Raw genomic sequence first — 26,461 nt, 5'->3', positions numbered from 1 at the left:
TGTCTATCCAGATCACACATTACCTTTTGTCAAAGCTACACAGTGCAAAGTGCAGCAGAAATAAATAAGTTAAAGCTCCTTCACAACACTAGCTTTAACTCAGACTGACGAGGAACACATCCCACCCATAAGAGCCTATGTGGAACATATGAACATGTAAAACTAAACTTACTATGACTCAGCATTAATTTAAAAACGTTGAAACCTGGTATAGCTGAATTAGCGTTAGCCAAACTAATGAGGTCTTATCATAACTACAGCTTCAGCTTGTGTTTCCAATTCAGGCTAGCTGTTAGCATTGGCATGTTGTACACACTTCCTCAAGCTTACCTCAAATAAGATGAACTCTTTGTATGATGTTATGTACGGAAAAAACGTCACAGTCTCTCTCTCTCTTTCTCTCCGTGTGTGTAAAATGCGCGCTGGATATGTTATTCGAGTAAAACTTCATTCATTACGGTTTGAAACAGACTGTACCGCCGAGGAACAATGTGCTCAACCTTTGACACGCAAACTGCTTCCGGTCGAAAATACAAACTCGTTATTAGTGTTGATATTGAAAAAAAAGATTGGGCGAATTGTAATTATATATGTATGACAAAATAAACAATATTACAAAAAAAAATCAACGTTATAGCTATATATCTGTCGTTATTTTAATGTTCAAAAACATTAGTGTAAATAATTATTTATTAGCTAAATAAAGCATGCTTTCACGGGACACCGCGCAATATTAAGCATTTTTTTGGATAAATATTAAAAAAGTAATTGATAGTTTCGGATAAAAATAGCGTTAAGTAGAACCAAACCGGATGCAGACACGATGAGCGCGTCGCACAGAGTTGTCATTCTTTTACGACATGTGCCTCTACTTTCCAGCCTGAATTTCCCGACGGTTCGGTTGCTAGGTGTTTTAGCGTCCTAACTGTGTACGGTTGCTAGCTAATGGCCAGCTAACTAACACCAGTTTAAGTGAAGCCCGTACGCTTTGGCTAAAATGGATTATATAAGTTTCAGTTGTGGATGAGCACGTTGAAAGCGATATAAGCCCGTAGCCGAGGTAAAATATGTGCGAATAAGGTGAGAATGATGTCCTCTCTTACCGCGAAATAAGGTTGATTAGCCGTCAGCTAAGTTAAGTTAGTACTAACTTTAGCTTGCCACATTTTGACTAAAGTTGACGTTGTCGCAGAAGTTGTTTGTTGAAGATAATGTTTAAATTCAAAAGCAGCATATCTACGTCCTCGCTGCGGTCTTACAGCTTTAAAATGCCAGTAAAATGTCTGTGTTAAATAATTAGGTTAAGAAAATTAACTGTTAGTTACATTAAAACCTTTTTATTGCTGCTTTACCTCAATTTAAGACTCCGAAACGATTAAAGAAATTAAAGGTTGTGTGTGCTACACTTTCTCACATGACTATCAACAGTGGCATGTAACGTTACTGTCCTATTTGCACATCCATTTGTACTGTTTACTGTTTGCAATGTGTACTGTAGCTACTGTTAATTTGATACATTATATACATACATAATACTTTATATCTTATATTTTATCTTCTTTTTGATTTCTGTTCTTAAGGTCAGGGTGTTATTTTAAGTTTAATGTATGTTTGTATTTTTGTATTCTAACTGGTGCTTGAATTTCCGCATCCCCCCGGATAAGAATAAAGTATCTATCTATCTAGTCTATCTATCTATCTATCTATCTATCTACCATTGCAGGCTCTGCAGAATGCTGGCTGGAGGTATAAACGTTATTTCATGAGAACAGAAGTCTTTTCTGTCGGTAGGTGTTTTAAAGGTTTTGGGCACTCACATGAGTTCGAGGGAGGCAGCCAAGATGGGGGACATCTTGGCAACTGAAGCCGATCTTCTTGGGATGGTCAAGGAGGTAACACTTTAAAATTTGGATAATCCACACAGAGCAATGTGAAAGTCAGACGGAGCATCAACACAAGAAGTTGTTTAAGATGATGATGGAGTTATTGACACTTGTGCTTGTTGTGTGTCTTTTGTAGTATCTTAAGTTCGAGGACTTTGAAGAGACTGTTCACATTTTCGACAAGGAGTGCAAAAACAAAGGCAAGCTCGTCTCAAAGCCTCAAGGAAGTATTCAGAGGGACTCAAAGACTCGTGTCATTCAGGTAAATGATAAAGTGCTTATAACTTGTTTTTCCTGGAAGATCCCCCACACACATTGCTAATTATTACCATACAGCTGAGGAATATCAGCCTGTGTTTTAATAATATTATCACAGCTCTGGATATCAAAGGGAAAATACACATTCCACTTTACACACGTCTTCACACAACGATGACGTGAGAAATACATGAAGTACAGCAACCACAGGCGAAACCTGAAAACAAGACTCCTAATTCTATCAGCGAGTAACCCTGTTTACGGCTGCTGTGGCTGGGGGGTACAAGGCTTTTGCCAAAGCAAGCACTTCTGCATCCTCGGGCCCTGTATCTGCGCTCAGAAGGCAGTACACTGATATTAGCATTATGAAAGTCAACAGCATGCTTTATGGTGTAGTCCCTAACCCACTCCTTTTTAACTCTGACTTTTCTAGAAAGACCTCCTTAGCTCTTTTGATGATGGAGACCACAAAGTCTTCTTTGAACTGTGGACAGACAATATTCCCTCAGAGGTAAAAGATACAGACCCCGAGGCCCAGAGCCTGGAGTTCTACCTTCACATCCACTTCACCATCTACCCACTGAGGAGACACCCTGGTAGACACGTACGTACAAGTTTGTTTGTTTTGTTTTCTTGTTTAAATGTTTAACAACAGCAGTCCTTATTGCATATACAAAATCCAACTATGTCCTGCAACCCTATTGTGCCCTATAGCTGAACATTATTATGTGCTATTTTTCAAAATGACCACTAAGCTGTGCTGCTGGCTTTTTTCTCAGTGGGCTATCTATGATGCTGGTGCACTATACAAGCAAGCATCTATAACCTCTATCATATACTTGTCACTGTTTAGGTCATTGCAGTTTGTGTTTATGTATTTCAATGTAAAGTTATAAAAAAAAAAAAAATCAACAGTTTCTTCAGTTTCAAGTGACGATAACAGGCTAAGAAACAGAATCATATAATTGAAGAGAATGTGTGCATGCATCAGAAGTAAGTGTTTTAAATAATGAAATGGGTTTAAATTGTTGCTGACTTGAAATAAATCAGTTTGAATCTGTCTCCAGGACCGAGCTGAGTTTGAGGAGAGGATTTCCCACTTCAAGCAGTACCTGGAGACTCGAGGAGCAGCGCTGAGCCAAACCACAAAGTTTCTGCCTTACTATGCGTTGCCTTTCGTTCCCAACCCCACCGTCCATCCCTCTTTCAAAGATCTTTTCCAGGTGCTCTGCCAATTACAGAACATTACTTAGTTGATAATTAGTCATAATTGTGCATATGCAACATTTTCACCCAGTGCCACCTTCAGAATGAACATAACTGTATTTTCCTCCAACCTACATTATGTATATTTAGGATTCCTGGATACCGCAGTTGAAGGATAAGCTGGAGCAGTTTCTGTCAGTGACATTGAAGCCGTCCAACACCCCAAGGCTTCTGAATTTATATGTATCCTTTTATTGTGACTTGCTTTCATGTCATTGCTGTGAAAGACGGGTGACTTTCTCTTTCTATTTCAATGTCTTTGCTGTGTTGCAGTGATGTGATATTAGTAGCAAATCCAACCACAGCTAAATACTAAGTAGTGGAAAAACAACCTTCAACTATGAAATGCTCAATTCAGCTTCTTACATCACCATTGAATTGGGTCTTTGGCAGTGGTATCCTACTAAATTGCCAGTAGTTAACTGTGTTCATACAGCACCTGACAGCCCTCACAGAGGTGGCTTACCAAACTGCATAACATTAAGTACAAGTTGTGTAGACTTATCAAAGGAGACAAATGTCTCTAGGAATTGGCTTTAAAATAATAGATCAGCAGTGGGGAAAAACACAACTAAATCTTGAGAGGAACAACTCAGGGATTTAACAGATGCCAAGTACAGAGTGATTTCCATTCTTCCAGTCTTCTGGCTGAACTGCACATTTAAATCTCAAATAAGATTTAAACTACCAAATTATTCCCAGCCTTAACAGTCTGACTGTTTCCCTGACCTGGTTGTTGCATATCCTGCAAATAAATCCTGTCTGATTTGCATTTATAGATGGCTACCTTTGAATATGGCAAAACCTAATCTGTAACTAACTCACCCTAACCCCTTCAGACTAGAAGGACAATTGAAGGATAACAAGTTTTGTTGATCTTACTGGAAACCCAGTGGATCAACTTTCCTGTTGCACATTCATGAAACTAAACTCTATCCCTACTGGCTGATGATCAAAGCGTATAAACATAGCACCCATCATCTCAGGGGCTGACCAGAGAAAATCTGTCATGTTTGAATATGTTAAAACATTAGAAAGTGAGGTTATATATATGTATAATCTTTCAATGTGCAAACACTTTCAATGTGTAAACACTGCAAACTTTTGGCAGCTGGCACAACATACTGTCACATGAAAATGTTCTTTTGGTCGAGTGACCGCAAACGTTTTCATGACATGTAAATTAGCTCACTGCAGAAATCCGTCTGTAAGCTGACTATGCATGTAAACGCACCCAATGACAGCTGTGTTTGCCCATGCAAGGGATTTATGAAATGAGTCTATCCCTCCCTTTAAAACAAACTGTCATTGATTCTATATCAACACGTATATCTCTTCGTGCAATAACGCATATTGTCTTAAGCCTGTACAAATTTGCCTGCTTAAAACAGGATGTATGTGCTTGTCCAATGTCCTGTAAAAATTAAACGAGGCATTACATCTTGACGTAGTCATTTATTGCATTTGTATAGCTCTGGATGAAAATAGTGACTAAAGAAACATACAGTAGTTTGATTTGTGTTCAATTGAGTCCTAGTTTGTATTCTTTAACAGGCGTCATGCAGAAGGAGGGAGGAAGGAGTACTAAAGGTAAATATCAAATCTACTTTTTGCTAACACCAACTGCAGACCGGCTATACAACCACTTGTGTTTGTCAGTGCCAGTTACTCAATATTTTCTCGAGTAGGTGCTGTCATTTTTGGCTTTCATTTTACCCTCAAATCCACATTCTGGAAAGGAACAAAAGCTTCCACCCACTGAAATCTTAAAGACCACACCTGCTTATTTCCTAACAGTGGTGGACAAATAGTCCAGATAAAGATAAAAGTCATATTATTACACAACTTTTGATATATACATCACCTAGATCATTGGTACATTCACGTGTCTAATTTGTCAACTTGTGTGTCTGTAGTAAAACCGACAATCTCTTGTAAGTGATTGACAGCCTACGATAATTCAAAGGGACTGAAGCAATGATGGAAAGCTATGCCAAAGACTAGATAAGAAGTTATATCAGTGTTGCAATTGTTTGCAGAATGAGGTTGATAAAGGTTAATAATTACTCCCTTAGAATAGAATCAACATCTGAAATATTGACCTGCAGACTGAAAAATATCTTTTAAAAAGTAGATAAACCTCCACCCATTTATTTAACATTTTTCAAACAACAACATTAACATGTTATGACAAACACTTAAACTTCACACAGAGAAGGTATCTCATGATACGAATGTTGTTTGTGTGATTGCACAGAGGCCATGCAGCAGCTACAGCTCCAACTGGCTGAATCGGACCGCCGCATCGCTAGCTACGTGCGAAAGTTCAACAAGATGCAGGCCGACTACCACAACCTGATTGGAATCACTGCTGAGCTGGTCGACTCATTGGAGGCCACCGTCAGCGGAAAAATGGTAGGCCGGACACACAGAAAGAGACGCACACGCACAATGAGACTAATTATCTAATTAATGGTTTAATTAGGCTGTTACTTACATATGCAAATTTCACTGTTTTATATGCAATCACTAAAATAAAAAACCTTTTTATAACACTGTGTAATTTTAGAACAGTATTTTGTATATGCACCCACATGCTAGTAGGCGGCACAGTTGTTAAACAGGGACACAAAAATGGCAGCCCTGCTGCTCTTAAAGCTCAAAGGGCCTACAATGTTTTTGCAGATCTCCCCTGAGTACCTGCAGAGTGTGTGTGTTCGCCTGTTCAGCAGCCAGATGAGGCAGAGCGTGGTGCAGAGCACTGACTTCACGAGACCTGGCACTGTGAGTGAGAGCACACAGACTTTTCTTCTCTCTTTCTTCTTCACACCTGGCTGGTAGAAGAATAACAAATCACAAGGCCTAAAGGCAAGATGATTTCAGTACAATGATGGAAAATGTCAAGTGCGGGGACTGTTGATAGGAGCCTCATTCTTACACGTAAAGAGAACGTAAGAGAAAACTGGTCTCAGGGCCTTACGTCACACACGTTGGTCAAGTTGACACTGTGTTTGAAAAGGATTTTTAAAGAGATGTTTTAGAAAGGAGGGTTTATCTGCATCCTGTACTGTGTGCAGCCAACTTTAAACCATGTAGTAATCCTGCGCTTTTTGTATCCTGGAAAAAGGTGACTGCATCCTGGTGTTCCATTAATACACACAGATGAGAAAGGCTTGTTAACCTTTAACAACAGCAATTTCAAACACTGGTCACAGTGGCTCACAAAATCCCTTTTGAAATGTAACTTTGATCATAGTGGTTAGAATAGAAATTATCCATATTTGATGATGACGTGATTGCACGCTAAAGGAGTGAGTAGCGTAGAAAGATTCAAATGAAACAGCAAATAGCTGAAGAAGCTAAAAAACTGTTCTATCCTTGTTTTCATTGTTTGATATCTGTTGCAGTGTGATTAAACCGAAACCAAACTCTCCAAAAACCTCACGCTTACCGTCAGTGGCCTTCATTGTGGTGTTGAAATCTGTTTCTTTCTGTTTGAACTGAACAACTTCTCTCTGTGTGTTTGTTTTTGCGTGTGTGATGCTTTTGTCCACAAAGGGATATTACTCTATGAGTCCCTATGATGATGGCTATGTAAGTTTCATACGTATTCATCTTTACTTCCTGTCATCGAGCAGGTTCCCACTTCTCATCTTGCTTGTGCCTCGCCGTGTCTCCTCCTCCTCCTCCTCCTCCTCTCCTTGTCTTTATGTCTGCCTCCCCCTCCTTTACTACAGATATACATTGGCCTGCCTTTGTGCTCAGTCTATATTCCCTGCCATTTTCATGTAGTTTCTACTAGATTGTCCTACCTTGAAAGGATGTTTGACCTAATTTGTTGGAAGAATGACCTCCTTTGTCAGGCCACTTGTTAAGCCAAACAAGAGCATCTCAGGGCGGACCTCATCATTAAAATCATTTGTTTTCAAAGACCGCAGGCATTGCCCCCCCTCTCAACACTCCTTATGGGATATCTGTCTTCTTTTTAAAGGTACCGTATACACTGTCAGGCTCAGTTAAACATACCTGGTAACCTGGATACAATATTTGTCTCATCTGTACCTAAAACCTGAGAGACCATATTTGCCCTCACATAAAAAAGCAACTGTGCAATCTTATTGCAACATAAATCCATAATTGACCATAATTATCTCTTTATGCCCAGTAGACATTACCATTAACAATAGATGGCCTTCAGATGTAGATGGTGAGATGAGATACTAAAGAAGAGAAAAGGCATCTCTTATGTAAACTGTGCATTGTCAGAGAATTCAGGTCAAGCCTTTGCTTTGTGTAGCTAAAATCTGAGAATCAAAAGATTTATTAAAAATGTAAAAAAAATACTTGGTGTAGTTTTCCTTCCTGCCATTGTTGCACATACATTCTTTTGTTGTTTCCCAACTTAGTTTTATTTATACATTCAGGATAAGGGTGTTGGATGTCAATCTCAGTCAGGCCCCCCAGAGTCTAGGCCCCCCAGTGTCAAATGTCTCAGTGAAACATGTCTCCTTGCCCTTCAGCATTCTTCAGAACAATGTTTAGAGAGACAGGAATTTGGGAAAGAATCCAAGTATCAATGTTCTCCTCTACTTCCGTATTACCTACTACACAGCAAAGCAAAAATGTGGCCAGACCACCTGATACCTCAGACGACACGCATCACTCCCCTGACCTTACGCTGCTCCTGCTATAGGCCTAACTACCCAGGCTTCAGATTGGATTTCAGGGCTCAAAATCCCCTTTCAATAGTAAAAAACACTAATAATTAGTTCTTTCACCCTTCCTCCGCACACACACAGCACTGCCAGCATCTTATTTTACTCTGTTCAGAAGCCTTTTCTCTAAAATAACAGCACGCAGGCCTACAGAACACGTACACTGAGGTGTAACAAATGACAGGATGGCTATTTCACACTAACCTGCCCTCTATGGTACTTTTTAACTGTTGAATTATCTTACAGCCTACTTAACACTGACTGCATGGGCGATGTTACCAAACAGTACTTTGATGTATGTCTGGGGATTTAGCATGTACCACAAGCATGATGCATGCATGTCCAGAAAAACACTAATGACTTATTAAGACAGTGTCTAACCAGATAGTAAGGGTGATAAAAGACGCACAGTCGCATGGGTAATGTTTTTCACACATTCAAGTAAGAGTTGTGACAAATATAATGAGTAATAAATAAGTAAATTCTAAAATACACTTTGCTCCTCTTTTGTCTTTTATCAATTTTGCCCCCTCTGGCAGGCATCCTCGATGCTACGAGCATCCATCGCACCGCAGTAAGTCTTACATTTGAAGAGGTTTTCAATCTGCACAGTTTGATATGTGCCATGATAAAACATGGCTGACACGTATTCTTTATTCATTTTAAGAAGATCTAAGGAGGTGCCAATGCTACCCTCACTAGATTATGAAAAGCTGAAGAAAGACCTGTTTGAAGGCCCAGATAGACTCAGATCCCTGCTGCTTCAGGCACTACGCTGGGTGAGTATTTATATTCTTATTGACAGTATATTAATAATCCCCTATTCCTCTCATGCCATGTCATATCTTGCATGTTATGATTGCATGATAGTCACTATTATACTTATTTACTAACACGTATGACCACTGCTGCTACTTGTTTGTCTACTCCCTTAAGGCAGTAATTCACACTTTTTTGTGCCTTAATCCTTGAATGTTTGCTTCATGTTATTTTGTTCTTTCTCACTGTTTTGCTGAAAGTACCCACCTTTCATTCAGGGCTGATTAAAGTTTAGTCTTACATTTGTAGCATCAATCTTCTGAAGTTAGCATGATAGGGAAATGGCATCACAATTGTGGAAATCTAAGCAATTCCTAACCTCTAGTGAAGCGTTTGTGGATTATCCCTGGTCACCCATTAGGACTTTACACTTGGCTGTAATATTATCCATGATTAGCATATACAGAAAGGCTAATGTGATATACTGTACAGCAAAGTGATAGCAAATTTACCCTTTCCCTGTTTTGCCTATTTTTTTTCATTCTAGCAACTTTAGCAAATGTTTTCTGTCCTAGCAAACAGTATACGTTGTTCACACAAAGCTATTGCAGCCGAGTATATCTACAGTATTTGACTGAGCAGCTGTATTAAATAAAAAGCAGAGGTTCTACTGTGAGGCAGCTTTTAAGGAGCTGAGCACCATTCATAATCACTTTGCATGTGTACTGTTTTGAGTCTTCACTGGTTGGTCTCTTTCTCACGTTTTTTTAGAGACTGACTCGTTCACTCCCTGGTGAACAGAGAGACACTGTGCTTCAGGCCTATATCAGTAACGATCTGCTGGAGCGCTACAGCACTAAACAGGTGGGACTATAGCACTACAACTTTTAATGTATTTTAACACTATAAAGCAATTACTATGGAAGATTTGTCCTAAAATGTCTACTGATGTGAACTGAAATGACACAGATTTTCTCCAACCTATATTTTATGCAATCACCAGCGCTAAAGTAAAAAATAACTTCTTGTTCATTTGCCTCACTGCCTAATTAATCCCCAGGCTCTAATTTCAGGACAGGCCTGAGCTGGTGAACTGGCACCTTTGCTGGGTGCACACAGGTTTGATCTATGATTTGATCATAGACTGTAGAGACAAACTGGACATATCATTTCAGATGTCACCCTTATGCTTCTGCGATATGTTGTCTGTTTTAACATTTGCATACCATATAGATGGCAAGGAGAAGCTTTTTCTGTTGATTCAAACAAAATCTGCAAAAACAATGTCAGAAACAATGTTATCAACTACAGATACAGTATTTTATTTACAGTTGTCAGAGGCAAGCACTGAAATCATCATCATATTGCTTTGACATCAGTTTCCCACCATTTAAAAATATTTTGGGTGCTAACAATGTCTTGACTGATACTTAGTCATAGTTAGAATAACTCTTACCTACAGTGACCTTCTTAATCACTGTCTTGACATTTAATCTAATTTTACCTGACACCTATTGACCCACAATATTATAAGTATGTAATTTTATTCATTTTAAACTAGCTGTTGTTCTTATGACAAGGAAACGATTACATTCCAAATTTAACCTTCTCAAAAGGTTTTCTAAAGCCGCATGTCTTTCTTACATGCTTTATTGTATTTTTTCTTTTTTTTTTTCTTCTTTTGTTTTCACAGCCCCTTCACCTAGCCTTTAGCCGTTGGTTGCCATGTTAAAGATAATCCCTTTATAGAGGGGTAAATGATCCTCACCTCACACCTGAGCTCTTTGTCTTTGTACTTACCACGGTGCTCAACCTCCAAATGACACCATTTACTATAGAGAGACATAATAATAGTGGAAGGGTGTCAATTTCTCGTAATCAAATCACAAAAACGAATGTTCTCTGTTCTCTGACAATGGCAAAAAGCATAAATTACCGTAGGTAACGGACATTTGCAGCAAGTTTTCCCAGTGTGCTGGTCAGCTTGTGGCCCGACTGTGGTTCTAAAAATACTAGTGCTATGATCAGGCCAGTTCCATAAAGTGCTCTTAAGAGCTCATCTATGTCCCCATGCCAGTGCATTCTGCCTTTCACACACACTTTTACTGGAAGCATTTCTGAAACCGCAAAAAACAATACTGAAGAGATTCACTGATAGTCATTAGAAATCAGAAAGCTACAAGATTTTAGACCACAGGTATTAAATTAGTTAGTACAGTAACAAGAACTGGATTCACCAAAGTATAGACGAGCTATAGAGCATTAATGATTTCTAACTAACCTACATTTTATGTTTTCATAGAAAACCGTGCTTGATTTATTGAGATCGAAGAACGAGATTGTCCGCCAGTACATGGCTCGTCTCATCAATGCATTCGCTTCCCTTGCAGAGGGTAAGTGCTCAACTGGCATTACATTCGGTTAAGCATCATTATTTCTTTGTATCATGAGTCATTGTCTGACTGGATGCATTTGGAGACATAGATTCATGGTAGGCCTTTTATCATAACTTTCCATTCAGGTTTGAAACCGCTAATGGTCCTCCACAGCAGCATGCCATTAACTATGGAGGACATTCTGTAAAGACAAATATAGTTTCTGCTGAATTACTTTCTATCATGTAGTTGTAAGTAATTGTGGTAAGACTATTTTGTAAGAGAGTAATTAGTTAACATTCATCCTCAACAACAAGGAATTGTTTAAGTGTGATTGGACTTGAATCATTCTGTTGTATTGTATTGTCCTCGCTTGTGTTCACAGTTGTACCTTGAAATCAGTTGGCAAATTTATGGCTTTTCTTTGTTGAAGCCACTACTGGTAACTTAGACAAAACTGTTGTGTTTTTAAAGGGACTGACGTTGCCCAGTGAAGCTTTAAAATGTCAGGAAGAGGATTATTTCTAATTCATGTTCTGTGAATGCTTACAGGTCGAGTTTATCTCTCCCAAATCCCCATTCTTCTGAAACTTCTGACAGAGGTACTCAGGAAGGAGGAAAATGACTCCCTCACTAGAGAGAATGTGCTAGTGGCCCTGCAGAAACTCAGCCTCAGGTAAATTTAAAAACACCCACTGTTTTTATAATTTTATTTTATAAATCCCTGCTTTTTCCGTTTCAATCACCTGCAGTCTTAATTAAGTTGTTTTTTAAGTCTTACTGAAGCTACATTTAAATACATTTTCATTTGAGTGTACATGTATGGAAACTACATAGAACAACCAATCAGAAAACAAACATTCTAATTTTCCTATATCTCAGTATGGCAGCATGTAAAAAACAACTATGGCTTTAAAATGGTGCTTTCCCATTATTTCAACTTGTAGATGGTCTACAATCACAACAAACCCACATTAACATAGACAGGGAACCTAAAGAACAAACTGCACAGCTGAGAAACACAAATATTTAAGTTCAAGTTCCTTTTAATCCACTATTTACCGTCATGCCTTGGTAGGAGGAGCCAGCAGACGGCCATGATAGCAGATGATCTGATTGGCTGGCTGGTGGATGAGCTTCAGGATTCAGACTGCCTGAGTGACTACACCCTGGAGTACTCTGCAGCTCTGCTCATGAACTTGTGTCTGCGAACAAAAGGTAAAGGGGAGGCACAGGTGGATACTGAGTAGATATGGTTGAATAATTGTAGAATAACACTTTGCTTATACATTTAAATAGATCATGTCCAAAACACTACACAGGATATCAGTTTTGTGAGTAGGACTGTGCCTTTTTAAAAATGCCATATAATTAGTTTCCATTAAAAATATGCAATTACAAGGAATAGACTTCTGCATGCTTCTGTGTTTTAAAGCTGTAAGAAATTAGAAAACAATCTCAAGGCTTCAAGGCATCCTTTTCCCCCCCAAATGTTTTTGACCCTAATGAAGACAATAAGCTGAAAACATGTGCAGCTTCTTTAATTTTGACTCACCCACATTTAAGCCAAAAACCCAAGTCGTAGTCCACTATACCGCTCTGTATAGCTAGCTGGCACTGCAATAGTATATCGAAGGTTTGTTGAAGAAGCCAAGAAAAAGCAGCATATCGTCTGTGTCTAACTATGACCCTGTTGAATGATTGTATTATCAGCAGAGTAAATGTCTTTGTTTGTATTTGCATTGCGTATAAAATATTAGCTTTTACACCTTGTTCTAAATAATAATATAATATAATTTAATTTATTATAAATAATAATAAATAAGAGTACTTATCGATACACTCCCCTTTTTACTTATTTACTCTTACATCATATCTTGATTGTATCTTTGTTCATGCCACCACCCTTTTACTAGACACAGACAAGCTAAGATACTCTTTTTTTCTCAGAACTTCCTTAATTTTTGTCCCAGCTTCCCAGGGCCTGTTTTTCATAGAATGCCAAAGTGAAATACTGCACTGTGTTTGATTGATTTGTCAGTGGTTTTATTATCTTATACGTGGAGAAAGATATAACACAAAGAAAATGCTGAAGGCAATCAGATCCCATTGCAGGTGGTTAAATTGAAGCTTGTGCGTATGTTTGTGTGTTTTGGATGGCTGTCTTTGTACAGGAAAAAGGAAGTGCGCAGAGAACGCCAAGCATGTGCTAAAGGTTCTAACTGACCTCCTTGGACATGAGAACCATGAGGTGATACCCACATCCGTCAACACTTTCACACAGATGTCACATGTGCAATGCATGCAATGCCCACACAGGACACATTCATTGAGGCTGAAGAAAATGGGCGCAGCATATGTAACTCATTAACACATGCAGTATTGGGGCATGCTCAGACATTCAGAAAACAACAAAGAGAACAAGAGAACAGAGAGTTGGCAACATTCGGCGAAGCAAAACTGAAATTCTAAACACCAAAACGGACAACAGCTATGAGCTAAATGAGCTATGACTATGACTCTATAAAACATAAATAACACTAGCTCCATTCCATTTTATGAAAGGTTGTCAGGAACTTTGGAAAGCCATATAGAAATATACTGGTATTTGGATCAACTACATAAGCATTCTTTCCTCCTTGTATCCATGTTTCCTTGCTGCTGCATGTTCATACAAGTTGTTACCATTTGGCCTGAAATCAGAAAGATTGTGTGTGTGTGTGTGTGTGTGTCACTTTGCTTTCCTCAGATTCGACCGTATGTGAATGGAGCCTTGTACAGTATCCTGTGTATTCCCACCGTGAGACAGGAAGCCAAAGAGATGGTGAGATAGCTGAAATGTCTTGCTTGGAGGAAACTCAGTTTGTGTGTTTGCTCTGAATTTGTCTCTTTATGTCATCACGCATCCGGTGTTTGGAGGGGAGACAACAGGTGTTTGCAGTCATATGACACAGTCACTGTACCCGGAGACTGGTGAGATGGTGGGATGTGTCAGTGCTTCATACTGACTCAAACACAGGTTGGAAGAGTAATTCTTCTTCATGCAACGACATTTGGAGTATGGATGTGGCTGGGCCTATCCTCTTCAATAAATATCATATATAAGCAGATGCCTCAGATATCTGTTACTTTATAATCAACTTACTTAAAAAATAAAAATATAAAATAAGTATTTGTGACTATAGCCAATTGTTATTACAGTTTATAGTTTGAACACTGAGTCACTGGTTTTGATTCTGAAGCTAACTTTCAACTGTAAAGTTATGTGCTTACATGCATGTTACATGTGTTTCCCTCATGTGTGTAGAGTGTAGAGGAGATTCTCCGCTGCTACAGCAAGGAGGAGAACCCAGACCTCAACAGACAAATTGAGTTCATCATTAAACAGCTTAACTCAGGTTTGTTTTTGTATTTTATTATTTCAACTATATGTCCCTTTGGAATTATATTCCAAAGTGGAGCAGTAAGTGACTTACACTGCTGCTGTTTTTTTTTTTTTTAAACTGCACCGACTTGTTTGATCCTTGTGCTCCACCCAGCTGAGGAAGAGGGGCCAGAGTCAGACGATGAAGAAGAGGAGGACGACAATGATGTAAGTCCTCCCCTCAGCACCTTATTCCATTGCCTCTGATATCAGATGTGGTGTTTTTGTAGCTGCTATCCATTTACCATTGCTATAAGGGTGAACTGATATATGTAGACCAGTGTAGACTACACTGGTCTTTTGTTGGCACTGTGTTACTTGGTGCCAAGCATTGTGTTGGTATTTAACCTAGTTTAGAGACATTTTAAATATAGATGAATAAATTAGGCAGCACAAAACTAACCATAGTCACAGCTATCAACACTCATAGGATGTTATTTAATGGTGGAAGGAAGAGGTTGATTTGTGTTGATTTCATTATTTGATTTCATGCTGTCATCAAAGGCAGACTGTTACTCTGAATTACTGTCACTGCATACTCAGGTAGTCTTTTGTGACCATTATATTTCGCATGTTTGTGAAACACACAACTGCAAAGTGTGTAATTCTGATTTACTATCATTGTCTTGTGACAGGAAGATTTAATGGAGACAGACCTCGATACAGAGGAAGTTCTCCAACCACAGCCCAGGGAACTGTCTGGGGAGAGTCTGCTCACCACTGAGTACCTGGGAGTAAGGGCAAAACACACACTCACTACACTCCTCACTATGAACAAGATAAATAAACATGTTGTTGTTTTCTTAACGGACATAAACTACTTACAAAAAAGCTGTTTCTTAATAAGTTAAAGTCAGTCTGTGGTTGAGCTAGCTGCACACAGTTCCAGCTAGTTCAAGATACAGCCGCTAAAGGTAATGATACCTGTGACCAGTGGAACTGAAATTGTTTGTCATGTGTTACACGCGAAAGAGACACTAGAGGAATCAGGAATTGTAAGATTTGATATCATTGTACTACCAATGCTAGATGGCTACAGCGGTCACAGCATGTATCTGTGACAGGCAAGTAGTGATGTCCAAAAAGCTCACAAGAAGGGGTTCCCTTTAAAGGCGGCTGTTCCAATAATTAGTGTCTAAAAGTTAATATCTACAGACAGAGACGGCAAATCTGGAAGAGCCATAAGCTTTTTAAGTTGATGTCCCCAGCATGCTGAATTTACTCTAAATTTAGTGACTGATTCCATGGGCTCATAGAACTTCTTTCTTTCTTCTTTGACTTTCGTTTGAACAGGAACAGTAAACAGGGCTTGTTATACACCTGTCAAACCAGTCACACTGCCTAGAGACTGTAAATACTCATCACATGCCCATTCCATTTCACAACTTTGACAGTGATCCTGAGATTGGTTGTGTACCCTTCACACTGGCAGACAAGACATGGAAAGCTTGGAGTGAAAGTGACACGTACTAGTCTAATAAACTAATGTATAAAAAATTCTCTTGATTGTCTAGATTATGACCAACATGGCAAAAGTGAAGAGGAAGTCAACCCCTCTGCCTCAACCAAGTGTCGATGAACCCTTACAACGACCAGTCACACCAAGTTCTCATCGCAATGTCAACATGGTGTAAGTTTAACAGTCCAAACTGACATGCTAATTCATGGTGTCTGAGTGACAGTAAGTGGGCAGGATATGGTTAAGTTTCATGCTCAAGGGTACTTTAGTTATACATTGTGCATTAGATGTGTAAACTACCCATGAATACTGTATTTAGATACATCTGATGCCTAGCGCCTTCTCCTTCAAGGTGGACCAGTTTACAAAAGCACAGACAGCTTGTAGCCTGACCCATAGGTCACTTTGACAATGATCGTGCTGCCCCCTTTGTTCACAAGTCTCTCCAGCCATTAAAAGTAGTTTAGTGGGTCAAAGAAAGAATGGTTTCAGATACATTTTGCCATTTACCATCACAATACCTGACTAAAATGCTTGTTTAAATGGGTGAGTCAGCAGGAGGAATCTGGAACCGCTTAGCACTGAGAGGCAGATTATTGTCAATGCAAACTGTAAGCTAGACTGAAAGAATACAAGAAAGAGTAATGAATATGACAGCTATGAGGGATTGTGTCATACACCTGCTCCCAGAAATAAGGGAGCATCAACTCACAGCTAGTAATTGATACACCGGTTTTATAACTTCCTCACTAGAAGATAAAGGTTTTATGACATGCTATAAAAAAATTAATACTACCAACATGAACACCTTGATGTCAGTTCTTACAAAACCTGAGCTGTATTATTTGCCTTTGTGTCGTGTGTAGGGATTATCGATCCGGCAGTCAGGGGGGCGAGGGTAGCAGGGACAGAGAATATCCTCTGAGCAGACAGAAGAGCGAGGAAGGGAGCCTGCCTCCTTCACGACACAACTCCCGACCTCCTACACGCTCCGGCAGTCGCCCCAGTACTGCTGACTCCCTACGTCACAGCATCGGTGAGTGGATGTCATTTACCAATAAATGCATATATACATTTGATCTCAGTAAAATAAAAACCATGTCAAACTGCTGTGGCTGTTTATCAGATGTTTGCAGTCGGATTACTCATGCTTAATACACTTTGTGCGGACTGAAAATCAGCTCCATATTTGTGGGACAATTTAATTTCCCTTCCACCTGCTGCTCATTATTTGGTTTATATTGGATTCATTTGATGTGATGCCCAGTGTCCACTAGGCAAGGAAGCTCATGCAACTTCCTCAGAAAGCATAAAGACTCAGGAAAATGGGCACCAAATGGCTAATGACCCATTTTGGCATTCTATATAACTAATGTCAGCGTGGCATCAGGATGGGTTCAGTGGCGCCCGTAAATGTGTTACTGTTTTTATTGTTCGTATTGTGTTGACTTTAGTTTAAATTTGAAACTTTGATACTTCCAAAAGTAGTGTGATGAAGCCGTAACTTGTCCTCCTTCTCTATCAAATCACACACACACACACATGCACACACTCAGATTCAGAGTGTGGCCGGTTGTCCCAGGAGTCAGAGTTGGACAGGCCATATGAAGGGCGAGCCAGAAAAGGACAGTCCCAGGAGGAACACAATGGACAGTCTGCCAGGTAAACTGACACAAGTGTTAACTGTACACACACACACACACACACACACATGCACACATAAAACAAGACTCTGTGTGTTTTCATGCATCTTGCTGCAATTTAAAGGCTAAAACAGAGAGAGAGTTTCTTAATGAGCTCAGCAAGTTTCTAAATTTGATTCTAATGATTTAGACTGATTTGAGACCCCACACACAAGGACAAATAGGCATCGCTGGGATAAGACTAAAACGGGCATGCATTCAGAAATATATATCCCCATGGTATTTATATGGTTTTTCAACACATGTTGAACAGTAGTCATTATATACAGAACGTAGTACATCATAGTGGTTTGTCCTCTAGAGCAGCTCACCACCGCTAGACTGTCCCTCCAACTATCATTATCTGTTGATATCATCAGTATCTGTCATTAATCTGCCAGAGCAAATGAAACATCATCAGCTCGAGAGATTCATGGCTTCAAGCTCAGATGAAGGGCCAGATAGTGGCATGTGAAGATTTATGTCTATATAAATATATATATATATATATATATATATATACTGTATATATACTTTACTGTAAAAAAAAGCCACATCCTAGTGATCATTGTCAGACAGCTGGAGGAAGAGCTGGATGCTGTTTGTGAGAGTGGCTTGTTTGATTGCTGCGTGTTCTGCTTTGCCACAGCCGTGACAGTCTTTGCCATCATTTCCAACATCTATGGGATCTTCAAATCACCAATCATCCCATGTTTCCAGTTCATTGTCATATGCATAGTAGTGCAGTAGGAGGGAAGAAGGCCTGTCTTGACTGCAGGCTGGTTCAGTTGCTGAAAGAATTTGGATGATAAGTTATGGTACAGTGGTCATATATACAGAACCTCCTGAAAGGGGCCTGTTGTACTTGCAAACTTTCAGTTCACTGCTCAGCAGAAGTGAGTAGGCAAGCTTATTTATGGTGAGAGTGTGAAGCTTGTGTGATATCAATCCGAGCCATTCCTATTCAGCGCCATATTTGTCCTCTCTGTCTGCTACAAACTGGCTGTCATTCTCTCAGAACCACTGAATTCAGTCAAGGTGAGCTGCGGGTTGCAAAAATAACAGAAGAGATGGATAAAACATGAAGAATACAACTATATGTGTGTGTGTGTGTATGTATACTACATACGTATATATATACATAAATTCTAAAGAAGCGCAAAAAAGACACAACAATAAAATTGCAGTGTGTCAATGATGAGACCTAAGGTTAAAGGTGCATTTAGTCAGATGTTTGGTATCAACTACCTATCATAAAAGGGACCCGAGGGGGAATAGGGAAAATGCTAATAAAAACAAACAGTGTAAGTCAGCTGAGGTAAAACTCGTCTGTGGAGAGAGTTGGCAAGAGTGTTGATCTACACCAATCGGTGACTCAGCACTGCCAAGCTGTTCTGTGAGACTGTGACATGCGTTTAAACGAGCAGTGCCCACAAAGAGACCCATTCAATCAAACCTCCCCTGCTTCTCCTCTCCTTTAAATCCCAGAGGAACTTGACTCCTGAATCCCGCCAAGAGTAATGAGTCCCAGGAAAACGCTTCAGTTATCCCTTCTCTCAGGAACGTACAATGCCTCTACAATACTGACTTCAGTGGCCTCATTTCACACCAGTTCAGATACCAGACCAAACCATCGTGAGAGGATTTCAGGACTCCGTCCTTTATAGGTGAATAGAATCTTAGCAACACTGTAATTTAGCAAATGTCAAATAAAAAGATATATATTTTTGACTTTTGTTTTTAGGTTAATGGCCACGCTTTATTCTTATTTTTTGTTTGTTTTTTTAGCCAAACTCTGCCAGGTGATACCTGGGAAGCTGTTTTCCACTCAGACGTCAAAGTTAAAGGCCCAGTGTGTAACATTAAGGAGGATCTACTGGTAGAAAAAATGATAATAATATTCATAGGTATAGCATGCATAAGTGTATAATGACCTAAAGATAAGAATAATTGTGTTTTCGTTACCTTAGAATTATTTTATCTACAGAAGAAGCGGGTCCTCCTCTAAGGAGTCCGCCATGTTGAACTGCCACCAAATGCTACACATTTAGTGGCATTTAGCGCATCTGGTACAGACTGAGCTCTTGATACCTTTGCTGATTTTGTGTGTAGGATTTTAGGGGCTAATGGCCATTTATGTAGCATGTATGCAAATTTTGGTTTGCTGCCACACAGAGCATGTAAGTTTATAGAGCCTCTTAAAGGTGCCTCCCCCAGTTGTATTTACAGCATGACGGCTAGTGTTTGTAATATTTGTGATATGTTAACAGGGATATTGGAGCCAGTGTTACTGCTACACACAGAGACATAAATACAAATTGCCTTCTTTGTGGTTTCTACGACACAATAGGGCCTTTTTCCAATACTATTTTTGCAAGCAAATTAGCTGCAAAATATTTTGTAATTTGCATAAAAGGATGCAACCATAAAATGTAAATTAGACTAGTATTACATTACTTTGAATACAATTTACTTATAAATATATCTAGTGAAAAGTTGTATTTATTTATTCATTTAGTTTATCAGATTAGCTATATGCATTATGTCACATTATGACGGTTACTAATGAGGCGTTAACATTGTTTATTTATAGTCATATAGTCATATGTATATTTTCAAAGGAAAAAGAACGTTGCGAGCATGGGTAGGTCGAACAGGAAGTAAAAGCATGCAGGTAAGATAATGATCAACTAACAGCAATTCAAGCAGCAGGCGGGGAAAATACAAGCTCTGATCCTATCTGAATTCCAATGTTTGAGAGAAAGGAACTGAAGCATGATGACAGAATCTGTGTTTAAATAAGCATATGGCAAAATCAAGTAAACAACAGCGTTTAGGTGCACCTCATTAAATAGCATACACAATGAATCTCTCAGAAATACTTGACCACGCCCACCCACAGAAATGTCTAGGCCCTCCCCAAATCTACTTTACTCCTAGTGACTAGTGTGCGTGCTCGCCCCTCTGTGATAGGATTATTGATGGCCTCCATGAGCCCCCCTAGCGGCTTGGCCCCAGAAGGCTTTCCCCTTTTCCTCCACATATCGGTGGCCTTGACTGAACTCTGGAAACATGCCTATAATGCCCTCAAAACTAAACACTGCCTCTCATTTTAAAAATCTTGTGTATGATATTACATGTGTTTTATAGTATCAAAATAAATAAAAAAATAAATAACCAGAAATCACAAATAACATAATACCGACTTGCAATACATATGAAGTCAGCTCCTTTAGAGTCTATATGGTATGGATGACCCCACGATAGCTGTCCCTACTGGGTATCTTGGAAGTATCGCTAAAAAAATCTGGCACAGAAGAGACTATCGAGTGAAATGGATGCTATCGAGTGTCAAGGGCAAGAGGCTTGTGCAAGGTTGATGTTGTACCCAAGACAGCCGTGATTTCTGTGAAACCTTCTATGAAATGAGATCTGTTCATGACCGTAGTGTCTTACGTCTACTGAGCAACTCATCGGATAAAATGACGACCTCTGAATGATCCTTCTAACCGTAAGCAAGTGAGAAATGAGAGTAGCTGTGATAAAAAAGAAAATGGAAAATATTCAACAAAGGGCACTTTTCGTTTTGTCTGAGAATGCCTGCTTGGTCAGTGTGGCCTTGTCTTTTGTCTTACATTTTTTATTTTTGAGATTTTTCATAAGCCAGTGCTGTTTGATTGTATGGTTTTCCCCATTTCTTATTATTATGATTGGTGGTGCTGATTTTTGTTTCTTATAATGTATTACGACTAAAAGCAAAAGCATACTAGTATTCATTTGTCTCCTTCCTCTTCTATTCCTTGTCATCAGTGGTGATTACATCCCTGCGTTTGCAAGCCAGCCCAAGATCCCCCGTACACCTGACACAGCAGCCAGCCAGAACAGTGCTCACCGGGGTCGAGGCCCGACTTTGGCACCCCAGTTTTCCCAGTCGGAGCCACAGCAGAGCAGCCGGCCAGGCTCTGCCAGCTCCGCGGGAGGAGGGGGACGACAAAGTGGAAGTAAGCATATGGCCACCATCCAATTTTGGCTCCAGCTGGTTACTTTGTCTACTTTTCCAGCCATTTGGAAGATAACCAGCCATGATTTGGAGTTCCAGTGCTTTTCAGAAAATCGAGTTTGCTTAGAAGCACTCAACCGTAATTCAAGATGAACACAGCAGTAGACTTTCAACTTTGGAACTGTTTATTTCAGTCTGTTTATTTTTTTTTTTTTAGTATGCATATTGAACTTGTCCACCATCAGTAGGTGTGGGTACATAAGATATGTAATCTTGCATAAGATAATATTAAATTGATATGTTAATATTGTGTTAAATGTGGAAATTCTATTGGCAAAATAACCACAAATTCATTGGCTAATTGGACACTAAATACATTACAAATCAACGTACTGTCTCATTGATGCTAATGAGAGACCTCTAAAAAGCAGTATTACAGAAGTAGTCATGCTGATAGATTGTTGCATTGCCTGCAATTACCTATACAATACAACCAGAAGTTGAGAGGGGATAGCTACCTCAGTAGAAATGGTACAGTAAAAGTTCTACTGGTCGACAAACCTTTTTTCATCAAATCACCCATCTTCACTAGCAGTTGGGTAGGTGTAACTGCAGGACTGTGATTGACTGTTATCTAACTGTTCTGTGCTCAGAACAAACAGGGTTTGCCAGCTACTGCGTCATAAATCTGCCATTGTATTGTGTCGTAGCTGTTTGTGTAGGCCGTTTTCCCTCTCTATCAGCCAAATATCATCATTTTCCTGCTCTTTACAAACAGGTCTTACCAGAACTGTCCACTCTAGTTTGTCTGAAAACAAAAGCACACTCACAATAACGTGCAACGAGACAAAAGTGGAATTTATGGTAAGATGACGAATCAAGCTCCAGTTTCCTTTAAGCTCAGATCTTGAGTTACACATTGGGTTTTCAGCAGTTTTGGAACTGGAATTGTGCCAAAACAAAATCTTTGTAAAACTTTTTTTTTTTTAATCTGTGTTTCTGCAGTTCCCAGTAGTGACACTCAATTATCAGTTAACAAAAAGAGGACTAAAAACTTAAGACATGTTTATTCCACAATTTTCTTCATTCACTCACTGATGCCTCAGCTACAGTTACCGTAAGTTTGACAAGGCTGGTCCCTTCAGATGGAACAGTGGACAAGTGTGTTGGGCAAGCAGGTGTCCTAAAATACATGAATGGTTTTTAGGCCACCCGACTATGTTTTTTGGACCTTGTTTAAACTAAGAAAACCAAAGAAAAGATTTTTGATGGTAATGTTTGTCTGAACTTGTGTAGCAAACTTGCCAAATTACAGTATGATAATTACTCTATTGTTGGCAGTACATACATTATATGGCTGTTAGAACAAATAAAAGGACAGATTTTTTAGTAGTATTAGTATTTTTTTTGTTCAAGACGCAATTTTCTTCAAACAGATCTTTCACTAAAACAGTATTAAAAACAAACACCAGTGACATAGTCCCTCCCTACCACAGCTACATATTTATTTGCTGTCAACTTCACATGTTAAACAGAGAACTTGAGTCCCTGCAGGGGAGATGGCTTGATCAGTTGCTCTGGTGCTCTTAGTTGTGTGATAACATCTCTCCATGCTCTGATTCATCTTAATTGCATTTGATGAGCGATTACGTCCGGCTCTTGCGCCGGCTGCCCTTACCATAAAGCCTGTAATAGGGTCTAATGGTTAGTCGAAGCCACCGCATCCTCCTGTATGTGTGTGTTGTACGTTTGTTGTCTGGCAAGTGTCAGACATCTATGGACTCATGAGGAAGTCACTTAATCCTATCTCCGTTTAAAGGGCAATAAGCAGGCTCACATGACGCAGCAAACAAACTAAGTGCACTTTTACTGTAATAATCTTAAAATTTTACTGGTTCGTTCACTGCTAGCCCTTAATTGTTTTTTGTTTTTTTCTTGAGCTACTCCCTTTTCAATTTATGTTTCTTTGAATTCAACTTCTGCTTACTGTCGAGCATTATTATGCCCAGTATTTGCTGCTTGGTGGAGTCTGGCGGGAAGAAAGGAACCCCAACCACACGCTGAGACAGGATCCCCTTCAGGCCCACTTTTGGTAAACACTTCCGTTGTGACTGACAGAGACTATCCTCTTAGAGGAGCTGTTTTTGTAGCTGACCACCCACTCAGCCAGCACAAACAAGGAGAGGAGCCGCTGCCGCCTCGCCGCGTTGAGAAGATGGGGAAAAAACTGTATTATACTAACCAAGTCAGTGTCGACAAGGCTGACTTAACGTGATGAGAGATCCCTTTTATGTTGTCATGCAGCTAGACAAAGTGGAGGGAATGCAGTAGTGTCACTCTGGACCTGAATGAAAAATGTGATGAGAAAATATGATTTTTTTTCTCACAAATAAGAAGGAAATGGTATAACAGAACCAAATTCATGACCTTTTCAGAATGAGGTGCTTGGATTTTATATCACTGACCACACATTGCCAGCATGTCTCAGCCAAAGTCAAGACATGTTCAAATGTCCTCACATCCAAAGTGTGAATATACAGAAGTTTGGGGGAAACCTTTCTGTCACAAAGAAACTACTGAAAAAAGTAAGCTTTTACAGTCCAATGATGCCGCGTGTAATGGTGGCTGCTATAATTTAAAGTCCCCCTCCACTCAAAAATGCATTTTGCTTATTGTTACAACTCCTTGTTACAACTGCAGTGTTTACACGTCACTGTGCAGAATGAGGCATGTGCATCAGAGTTTGACACTCACAGTTTTAATATTCATCTATCACTAGTTTGGAGGTCTATCCAGGTCCAATATGCAACACGCAACAAGTGTGATATGGAAACTTTCATGGTTCAAGTCGGAGACAAATTGTGTCCAGCAGTAGTCAAACAATTCAGCATATTTATAGATTCAAGTTTTTTAATGAGGAAGAATATGAAGTACTACATGTGATTTTTATTTTTTTTTGTACTTAAATACGTCAGGAGGACATCTTCGATATTTTTGCTTTTATTTATAACTTAAAAGTTGACTGTCCTTTTCCTTCTCTTCTTTTCCCCTTTATCACCCCACATCCCTCCCTCTTCTCTCTCCTCCTTCAGGCAGCCAGTCAAAGAGGAGGTGAAGAGGGGGCTGTCACCATGAAGTAGCACTATCTCTCCGGGAGCATCAGGCTTCCTGTAACTTCATCCCCCCAGGTTGTGATCGGGGTCAGGGCAACAGAGATGGTCGAGGATCAGCGGCAGGAGGAGGAGGAGGAGGAGGAGGGGCTTGAACAATGTGGAGGATTGTGGCTCTGCATCTCCCCCCCCCCTTCTGCTTCAGCACAGACTTCTTCTGTAACCTGATATGAGGTCAGATGATAATCACAACCCCCCAGGTGATAGTTTTAGGCACACCTAAATATGCGTAACGAGATGCAAGTATGATAATTTGGAAGTATAGCTCTGAGTCGAGGCAGTACAAGAGAAAATATTTGAGCACCTTTCTGTATCTGCTTACTGGCCTTCTGACATAAGCACATTCTTTTCCATTTTCTTCACATCAGCAGGGATAAACAGAGTCCCAGAGATGCTTCTTTTCCTTGATGAATCCTCAATATCGGCACTTAAGTCTGAATACAAGCTGAAGTGTTCAGACTTAAGCACAGAATTATTTTAGCTGGTATTAACTCCATGTAAACTGTGGATTACTGGTTAAGGAAACCTGACATGACTAGGCATAGAGATAAAATGTTCAATGACCTTTCTGTAATTACCACGCATTTAATTCATTTAAAAATTAACCATGGTAAGGACCTTTTTATTGTACAGATATTTAAAAAAAAAAAAGTCATACAAAAGTTCTCATCCTGATTCTCCAAATCTATAACCTTCTGAATTTCAGTACATACTGTATATATTGATTTTTGACTTGGGTGGAAAATATCCGTCCACATAAATAAATAATTGCACCAGCTTTACTTCGAATATAAAACATTATCTCATATCAGAGTGGCTGCTCATGTTTATCTTATGCTCCATGAAATGTTTACAAGAAAGACCCACGGTTTGACATGAACTGTCAGGCTAGCACACAAAAAGATATTGCTTATTACTGTTATATACACTACCATCCGTACGACTTGAATTTGTGTGAACGTCTTAAATTCATTGCATTGTACATTTGCACTGTTTCTCCTGTGTTGTGATGTACAGTATATTTATGTGAACTGCTACAGTTTTGTTGTAATGGAGTTTGATAGTACTTGATTTTGATACTTTTTAAGTGGTTTTAAATAAATGTGTCACATGTCACCTGTTTTCTGATCTTATTATTGTTTTTACATTTATATTCGTTGACCCATTGTTGAAGGATTCTTAGCTGGCCCAATTGGCTCAGTCTTCAGAATCATAAATCATTTCCCCTTACATAATTACTGCCAGCGAGTAGTTGGCATATTGTGCCCACACAATGTTGTGTGCTCGCCTCTGTGCTGCACAGCGGAAAGAAAAAACTCTTTGTGTTCAACTCATCAAGATGTCACACAGCAGGAGGATTTCTGCTCCCGTATCGTGTTGTAAACTGAAAGCTATGTCACACTCGCCAACTCACCGGACAGCTGCACCCGTACAGAAGTCCTGGGGACATGCTGAAGTCTTAATAATTAT

The 26,461-nt window shown here is 39.5% G+C and overlaps 2 protein-coding genes across 4 annotated transcripts in view; one reads left to right on the top strand and one right to left on the bottom strand.

The window, feature by feature from the left end:
• polr2h (RNA polymerase II, I and III subunit H) overlaps nt 1-527 on the bottom strand; it is a 2,799-nt gene extending 2,272 nt beyond the window's left edge. Inside the window, exon 1 of the mRNA XM_035653421.1 lies at nt 331-527. The gene's annotated coding sequence lies outside the window, so the exon portion shown is untranslated. The remainder of the gene's footprint in view (nt 1-330) is intronic.
• A 354-nt stretch (nt 528-881) lies between these two features.
• LOC118321870 (lisH domain-containing protein ARMC9) lies at nt 882-26,107 on the top strand. 3 transcript variants are annotated; one of them, XM_035653418.1, is made up of 26 exons: nt 882-1,080; nt 1,724-1,892; nt 2,020-2,145; nt 2,575-2,745; nt 3,209-3,364; nt 3,498-3,590; nt 4,973-4,997; nt 5,665-5,822; nt 6,093-6,191; nt 6,966-7,001; nt 8,662-8,696; nt 8,790-8,901; nt 9,653-9,745; nt 11,184-11,274; nt 11,809-11,932; nt 12,335-12,474; nt 13,431-13,507; nt 14,006-14,080; nt 14,564-14,654; nt 14,796-14,848; nt 15,316-15,414; nt 16,195-16,310; nt 17,006-17,175; nt 17,696-17,801; nt 21,632-21,822; nt 24,914-26,107. In XM_035653418.1, exons 2-26 carry the CDS (start codon nt 1,818-1,820, stop codon nt 24,934-24,936), a joined length of 2,535 nt encoding a protein of 844 aa, XP_035509311.1. In that variant the 5' UTR covers nt 882-1,080; nt 1,724-1,817; the 3' UTR covers nt 24,937-26,107. The 3 variants fall into 3 exon arrangements, with proteins under 3 accessions (XP_035509311.1, XP_035509312.1, XP_035509313.1); XM_035653419.1 differs by lacking the exon at nt 6,966-7,001; XM_035653420.1 differs by lacking the exons at nt 17,006-17,175; nt 17,696-17,801; nt 21,632-21,822; nt 24,914-26,107 and having other exon boundaries at nt 16,195-16,314.
• The last annotated feature ends 354 nt before the right edge of the window (nt 26,108-26,461 follow it).

The sequence above is a fragment of the Morone saxatilis genome, unplaced genomic scaffold (assembly GCF_004916995.1).
Source record: "Morone saxatilis isolate NCDOM2014 unplaced genomic scaffold, NCSU_SB_2.0 Contig12, whole genome shotgun sequence".
Lineage (NCBI taxonomy): Eukaryota > Metazoa > Chordata > Actinopteri > Moronidae > Morone > Morone saxatilis.
The sequence above is the reverse complement of the archived record's forward strand: the minus strand, read 5'-3'. Positions and strand labels throughout refer to the sequence as shown.